Here is a 9,073-nt window from a genome sequence, read left to right as displayed (position 1 = left end):
CTGTGCAGCCATAACAATCTCATGCAAATAACTGTGCAGCCATAACAATCCCACTGTAAATAACTGTGCAGCCATAACAATCTCACTGTAAATAACTGTGCAGCCATAACAATCTCATGGCAAATAACTGTGCAGCCATAACAATCTCACTGTAAATAACGGTGCAGCCATAACAATCTCACTGTAAATAACTATGCAGCCATAACAATCTCACTGTAAATAACTGTGCAGCCATAACCATGCCACGGCAAATAACTGTGCAGCCATAACAATCTCACTGTAAATAACTGTGCAGCCATAACAATCTCACTGTAAATAACTGTGCAGCCATAACAATCTCACTGTAAATAACTGTGCAGCCATAACAATCTCACGGTAAATAACTGTGCAGCCATAACAATCTCACGGTAAATAACTGCAGCCATAACAATCTCACTGTAAATAACTGTGCAGCCATAACAATCTCACTGTAAATAACTGTGCAGCCATAACAATCTCACTGTAAATAACTGTGCAGCCATAACAATCTCACTGTAAATAACTGTGCAGCCATAACAATCTCACGGTAAATAACTGTGCAGCCATAACAATCTCACGGTAAATAACTGCAGCCATAACAATCTCACTGTAAATAACTGTGCAGCCATAACAATCTCACTGTAAATAACTGTGCAGCCATAACAATCTCACTGTAAATAACTGTGCAGCCATAACAATCTCACGGTAAATAACTGTGCAGCCATAACAATCTCACTGTAAATAACTGTGCAGCCATAACAATCTTACTGTAAATAACTGTGCAGCCATAACAATCTCACTGTAAATAACTGTGCAGCCATAACAATCTCACTGTAAATAACTGTGCAGCCATAACAATCTCACTGTAAATAACTGTGCAGCCATAACAATCTCACTGTAAATAACTGTGCAGCCATAACAATCTCACGGTAAATAACTGTGCAGCCATAACAATCTCACTGTAAATAACTGTGCAGCCATAACAATCTTACTGTAAATAACTGTGCAGCCATAACAATCTCACTGTAAATAACTGTGCAGCCATAACAATCTCACGGTAAATAACTGTGCAGCCATAACAATCTCACTGTAAATAACTGTGCAGCCATAACAATCTTACTGTAAATAACTGTGCAGCCATAACAATCTCACTGTAAATAACTGTGCAGCCATAACAATCTCACTGTAAATAACTGTGCAGCCATAACAATCTCACTGTAAATAACTGTGCAGCCATAACAATCGTGCAGCCATAACAATCTCACAGTAAATAACTGCAGCCATAACAATCTCACGGTAAATAACTGCAGCCATAACAATCTCACGGTAAATAACTGTGCAGCCATAACAATCTCACGGTAAATAACTGTGCAGCCATAACAATCTCACGGTAAATAACTGTGCAGCCATAACAATCTCACGGTAAATAACTGTGCAGCCATAACAATCTCACTGTAAATAACTGTGCAGCCATAACAATCTCACTGTAAATAACTGTGCAGCCATAACAATCTCACTGTAAATAACTGTGCAGCCATAACAGTCTCACTGTAAATAATTGTGCAGCCATAACAATCTCACGGTAAATAACTGCAGCCATAACAATCTCACTGTAAATAACTGTGCAGCCATAACAATCTCACGGTAAATAACTGCAGCCATAACAATCTCACAGTAAATAACTGCAGCCATAACAATCTCACGGTAAATAACTGTGCAGCCATAACAATCTCACGGTAAATAACTGTGCAGCCATAACAATATCTCAATAAATAACACATACACTGTGGTACATAAGATGTATTTATTCAGTATGGAAAGGACACCACATTACAAATAAAAAAAGTAATTCTAGAAACGATTTGTCAGTTTCAAACCCAAATCCATGATCCTATGGCACATTCAAAGTTCATTCTCCATACACAGGTATGGAATCACTTTAATAGGCAGAAATGTAAAAATAAAAAGCGGAAAAAAAATCCATAATGAACAATTACTGAGACTTTACTTATGTATTTAATTTTTAAATCTGCATTGTTAAAGGGACGTTGTAGTGCACAAATTACATGCCTTAAAAGCATAAATACATAGGCAAAGTCACACTTTGGAGCCACAGTGAGAGGCAGCCACATGACCCAACCAATAACTAGCTGTGTTCATACAGGACTTTACCTATGGTTTTAATCTCTTTACTTGGGTTCCACACATAGGGCTGTATTGTGAGTATTGCACACACTCTTAATGAATTAGTGCTAACGATTCAGAGTGCGTAATTTTTCTACTACAATTTCCCTTTAAAGAGATATCAGTGGTACATGAAATATGCACTGGAGCTTGTGAAACAGTAAAATTTTGTGTGGATTATAAAGCTATCAGTGATGGCGTGCATGTAACGCTCTGACAATATGTCTGTGCGCACATCTGTCTCCCACGTATGCTCAGTGCGGCCTGCAAACAAGAGGCGCATGTTAAAGGGACAGTGTACTCTGATATTCTCTTCCCTTTAATTGGTTCCTAATTATTCATTTTATATGCTGGAAATTATTAAATTGTTTACAAGTAGTTCCTTTACATTTATATCAGTATTTAAAATAACAATTTTGTCTGTGGTATCTCTAACTATACTGAAAGTTTCTATACTTAATTATTGGCTATAGAAACGCTCTGTAAACACAGCCAGCAGAAGAAATTGCACTCCCAGTGAGGGTAGGGGAGATAACAAGAACAATTGGAAACATTTTATTACTTAAGTATTGGGCTTTGGTATGTAGACAGAGATAAGAGAAGCATTTGTGTGTTTAGAAAACGATAAGATAAATCAGTCTAATTTCCCAGCAAGCTAAGCCCATTTTAATAGGTTGTGGTTTCCAACGATAAAAACAACTGTTTCATATACAGAAATAAACAGAAAGGAGTTATTTCTTATACATTTTATATTCTGGTTTTGGTATAACAAGTCGCTAGAAAAAACAATGTTATAGTACACTGTCCCTTTAAACATTATTCTAACAGTGATAAGTTAATATTTCTGCAGATTCAGCTATAATGTAAAAGTACTGCTGTCTATTTAACCCTTCTCACTGCCAGAGAGGGTGTAGGAAAGCCCTTTTTAGCAGCCACGGGGTTAAATTTCATCCCAATCATCTTAGATTTCCTGTAAGATTTCCAGTTCTCAGAAAATGATATCAAAAACAAATGTGCAATTACCCAGCTGGAAACCAAAGACGTCCATAAAATAAACAAGAAATTCAATAAAAACAAAAATTGTATAAAAATATTAACTTTACAAACTGACTCCAAATTACACCAGACATGAAATGTTTCAATCCCCCCCCCCTCAAAATAAGATTCTTCCTCAATATATTGTACTGTGATGCTAAATATAACGTCCCACCTTGTTACTGTACAGAAGGGGACACATTGATAGGAAGTTGTGTATTGTGCAGACTACACCTGATACTCAGACACTGATGCAAGTACAAAATGATTGTATATGGTGCAGCACATTAACCTCTTCATTACTGTACAGGCTGGCACCTCATTACAGCACTGAAGCAGTTAACAAAGGCATTACAGTATTGGACAATAAGTGATAACATTAATAAACGTGCATTTCACTGCGGCCTGTTATGGGTCTAATCTAGTGGTCCCACTGGCCTTGCATTTCTGCTCACCTGAATTTACTCAGATTAGATTTTTGTAACCTTCACTGGTTTGTGATTAGAATGTGTCACTGTACAATAAAGTGCTAAATTGCCGGCAGAATAAAGTTCTAGCTGACCTAAAATATAACTAGAGCTTAAAAAACGCTAACATGATAGTCAGATTAAGTGCAAACAGTGCCATTTTTTTCCTATAATCTAGAATTGGACAACACTAACTAGACTCCTGTGAGATTACAGCACTTCCGGTGTCAGCCTGGTACTAGCGTTGAATTAAGTGAGGCCGATGATGGTTCTGCCCATGTGGCTGGGCGAGTAATTATTTAGATGCACCAAGCTCAGACATTTAAACAGATTTATAAATTGCTAATTTCAAAGAATAAAAAAGTTAACATATTAACAGCACTGTTTGTACAGTCTGACACAATTACATCCTTAACCCTTTAGCATTTGGGAATCGCATCTTTAACCCCTTGGGGTAGCAATGCATTAGGATTTCTATAGCATTTTTAGGGTGGATTGCAGATCTATAGATAACGGGGGCGAATGGGTGGATGTGATACAATTAGAGTGCATTAGCTGGATAAGCTACAGAGGGCCGTGCCAGAGGGTGCACGTTGCCAGTGTCACGCTGGGCTGTCACAAATACTACCCCATAGCAAGTTATGTTCTGCACGATGCAGGAATTACATATTAAGGTACCAAACGGAGATGCTCCCTAGGCAGAATATGGCTTTGCTGGACATCTGAACGTTTAGCTTAATGATTGTGTATATGGTCCCCAAGTAATATAAAAAAATAAATAAAAGCAGACCCTGGTCTGTAAGATTATTAGTGATTATCTCAGGAAGCCCAGATTGTGTCACCCGCTGGAGCAATATTACTGTGTTACAACTCAGATCACGCCCAGATAAACGAGTGTTGCCCTTTTCTAACAGGACAGAGAGCCCATCTGATCTAAAACTCCTCTACGGAGCTGTCAAAGTTCCAATCAGGGCACTGGGACACAGTTTTGTGGTTCTGCCACATTCCAGGCTGGATCCTGCACCGGAATACCCTGTAGTGTATTTGTTAGCGCTTCATCACCACCTGCTCATATGCTCCAGCTCCAACCCTGCAATAAACAAGAGACGGCACTAAACACAGCTGCTCACTGACAGACGTGCACACCTAACAGCTACGGGACAGCAGAAGAGAGATATTTGTTATGGTCTATAGGGCGGCAAAGCAGGGAGACTCAGGGTGTAGCCCATTCCCCTATATCAGTGGGTAACCTACCTGTGTGGTAAGAGGTGACTGCCAAGTGCTGTGCTTCCACCTGGACCCACAAAAAGCCTCAGACCTTCCTCTGCAAGGACAGACACACAGAGAAATGTAAATCTACTACTAGTGACCATCAGCGCACTCCAGTATGGTGACTACAGAGTCTAGATACTGATTGAATGATACTAGAATCTAGAATGAGAGAAATATTTCTACAGACATTAATTAGAATAGAGTTATAAGCAGCTTAATAACGTTACTGCTAACCGTGAGCATTAGCTATAACGTGCAGAAATGAGCTAAAAACATCAGAAAAGCAACAAAAAAAAATCTGTCAATTCACTTAGTAAATGGTATCTGAGAACTGGGTGCACTTTAGCTGTTTCTTCTACTTTACCAACCAAGTTTAACAGAAAGCAAAACATATCAGTACTAGATACTTTACTAGATGTGCCAGTATCCTACACTCCCTGCCAATAAATCTGTGAACCAGAGCCTTATTGTACCCCTGCTCCTTACCTTCTGCACTAGAGTCCAGGCTAAAGTCCTGACTCTGGAGGATTTTTTCCACAATGTCATCTGCATCCACACGGGTGGCATCAACACGTTTTAGCTGTGACTCAACAGAGTCCTGCTTCATGGGCAGCCTGGAGGTGAGGGAAAAGGAGCAGTTATATGAACCCGCTAATGGCGTGTGTGAGAAGCTTGTTCTATACAGTCACCTGGTCCCTACCCGCTAATGGCGTGTGTGAGAAGCTTGTTCTATACGATCACCTGGTCCCTACCTGCTAATGGCGTGTGTGAGAAGCTTGTTCTATATGATCACCTGGTCCCTACCCGCTAATGGCGTGTGTGAGAAGGCTGTGCCATACGGTCACCTGGTCCCTACCCGCTAATGGCGTGTGTGAGAAGCTTGTTCTATACAGTCACCTGGTCCCTACCCGCTAATGGCGTGTGTGAGAAGCTTGTTCTATAGATCACCTGGTCCCTACCCGCTAATGGCGTGTGTGAGAAGGTTGTGCCATACGGTCACCTGGTCCCTACCCGCTAATGGCGTGTGTGAGAAGCTTGTTCTATACAGTCACCTGGTCCATACCCGCTGATGACATGTGTGAGAAGCTTGTTCTATACGATCACCTGGTCCCTACCCGCTAATGGCGTGTGTGAGAAGCTTGTGCCATACGGTCACCTGGTCCCTACCCGCTAATGGCGTGTGTGAGAAGCTTGTTCTATACAGTCACCTGGTCCCTACCCGCTAATGACATGTGTGAGAAGCTTGTTCTATACGATCACCTGGTCCCTACCCGCTAATGGCGTGTGTGAGAAGCTTGTGCCATACGGTCACCTGGTCCCTACCCGCTAATGGCGTGTGTGAGAAGCTTGTGCCATATGGTCACCTGGACCCTACCCGCTGATGACATGTGTGAGAAGCTTGCGCCATACGGTCACCTGGTCCCTACCCGCTAATGGCGTGTGTGAGAAGCTTGTTCTATACAGTCACCTGGTCCATACCCGCTGATGACATGTGTGAGAAGCTTGTTCTATACGATCACCTGGTCCCTACCCGCTAATGGCGTGTGTGAGAAGCTTGTGCCATACGGTCACCTGGTCCCTACCCGCTAATGGCGTGTCTGAGAAGCTTGTGCCATATGGTCACCTGGACCCTACCCGCTGATGACATGTGTGAGAAGCTTGCGCCATACGGTCACCTGGTCCCTACCCGCTAATGGCGTGTGTGAGAAGCTTGTTCTATATGGTCACCTGGTCCCTACCCGCTAATGGCGTGTGTGAGAAGCTTGTTCTATACGGTCACCTGGTCCCTACCCGCTAATGGCGTGTGTGAGAAGGTTGTGCCATACGGTCACCTGGTCCCTACCCGCTAATGGTGTGTGTGAGAAACTTGTGCCATACGGTCACCTGGTCCCTACCAGCTGATGACATGTGTGAGAAGCTTGCGCCATACGGTCACCTGGTCCCTACCCGCTAATGGCGTGTGTGAGAAGCTTGTTCTATACGGTCACCTGGTCCCTACCCGCTAATGGCGTGTGTGAGAAGCTTGTGCCATACGGTCACCTGGTCCCTACCCGTCTGCTCCTATTACTATGATTGTTTCTACACCCTCTTGCCCTCATGGTAATGTACCTGTTAAGTTTTTCAGAGGATGATCCCTCCTCCGTGAGATCCGGGCTTGAAGCTGTAATTTTAATGCCATCATCTTCGCTGGGCTCTGGGATACTCCCAATCCCTGTGGATGAACTTCCCACAGACATATTTCTCCTGTGACTTAACTCTGATAAACTGGAAGACCGTGAGTGACCAGTACTATATCCTACAGAAGAGGCACAACAAGGACCAATACATATTTATCAATCTGTCTGTCAACCAGATGGTCTAGTGTACAAAAAGGGCACAGATATTATACAGCGCTGGTACCTGAAGCCTTGGACTGCTGGCTGGCATAGCTGGATGTCCTGGAGTGACCACAAGCTCCCAACTCATCAGGAACCGAGGCACTCTTAGCTGACAGGTCTGAAATACATATACAGAGTAACATGAACGTGAGCGACAGCAGTCACCTATTGTCACCTTTACAAACTAACAAACCTGACTAAAAAGATTTAGCTATTTCTTCTACCTCACCGTGACGGCTCATGGCAGTTTCCTATAATGGCAGGACATCGATATATGCAATTTACCCGGAGTTATTAGAGAGGGTTTTTATTCTACGTACCCAGCATGACTGGAGGATGCTGGGAGTGACCTTGTGCAATATGTCTGCTGGTGCCAGATTAATCATTCATTTTAGTATTTAAAAGTTTAGCATTCTCCTTTTATGAGTTAATAAAACTTTTTCACACCCATGCGTGTTAACAGAAGCTTTACATCTACCAGCATTAATCATGCACCTTATCCTCATGCATGAATATATGTATTTCTTACTGTAGCGCTTTATGCCCCCAAACCCACCTAAGCACATGCCCTGTGCACAAACTACATGTACAGATAATGACACACGGATCTATATGTAACTACACTAAACACACACAGCTGAGCACACCCTGTGTATAAACTACATGTACAGATAATGACACACGGATCTATATGTAACTACACTAAACACACACAGCTGAGCACATGCCCTGTGTATAAACTACATGTACAGATAATGACACACGGATCTATATGTAACTACACTAAACACACACAGCTGAGCACACGTCCTGTGTATAAACTACATGTACAGATAATGACACACGGATCTATATGTAACTACACTAAACACACACAGCTGAGCACATCCTGTGTATAAACTACATGTACAGATAATGACACACGGATCTATATGTAACTACACTAAACACACACAGCTGAGCACACTCCCTGTGTATAAACTACATGTACAGATAATGACACACAGATCTATATGTAACTACACTAAACACACACAGCTGAGCACACGCCTGTGTATAAACTACATGTACAGATAATGACACACAGATCTATATGTAACTACACTAAACACACACAGCTGAGCACACGCCCTGTGTATAAACTACATGTACAGATAATGACACACAGATCTATATGTAACTACACTAAACACACACAGCTGAGCACACGTCCTGTGTATAAACTACATGTACAGATAATGACACACAGATCTATATGTAACTACACTAAACACACACAGCTGAGCACACGTCCTGTGTATAAACTACATGTACAGATAATGACACACAGATCTATATGTAACTACACTAAACACACACAGCTGAGCACACCCTGTGTATAAACTACATGTACAGATAATGACACACAGATCTATATGTAACTACACTAAACACACACAGCTGAGCACACGTCCTGTGTATAAACTACATGTACAGATAATGACACACAGATCTATATGTAACTACACTAAACACACACAGCTGAGCACACGTCCTGTGTATAAACTACATGTACAGATAATGACACACAGATCTATATGTAACTACACTAAACACACACAGCTGAGCACACGTCCTGTGTATAAACTACATGTACAGATAATGACACACAGATCTATATGTAACTACACTAAACACACACAGCTGAGCACACTCCTGTGTATAAACTACATGTACAGA

The 9,073-nt window shown here is 41.7% G+C and overlaps 1 protein-coding gene across 1 annotated transcript in view; it reads right to left on the bottom strand.

The window, feature by feature from the left end:
- Nucleotides 1-1,808: 1,808 nt before the first annotated feature.
- Nucleotides 1,809-9,073, bottom strand: part of EEIG2 (EEIG family member 2) — a gene marked incomplete in the record, with an annotated part of 89,995 nt that continues 82,730 nt past the window's right edge. The window contains 5 exon segments of the mRNA XM_053693786.1: nucleotides 1,809-4,794; nucleotides 4,959-5,028; nucleotides 5,463-5,590; nucleotides 7,086-7,272; nucleotides 7,377-7,472. Of these exon segments, the coding sequence (XP_053549761.1) occupies nucleotides 4,752-4,794; nucleotides 4,959-5,028; nucleotides 5,463-5,590; nucleotides 7,086-7,272; nucleotides 7,377-7,472 (524 nt within the window).

Source organism: Bombina bombina, chromosome 10, assembly GCF_027579735.1.
Source record: "Bombina bombina isolate aBomBom1 chromosome 10, aBomBom1.pri, whole genome shotgun sequence".
In the NCBI taxonomy this organism is placed as follows: Eukaryota; Metazoa; Chordata; class Amphibia; order Anura; family Bombinatoridae; genus Bombina; species Bombina bombina.
The sequence above is the reverse complement of the archived record's forward strand: the minus strand, read 5'-3'. Positions and strand labels throughout refer to the sequence as shown.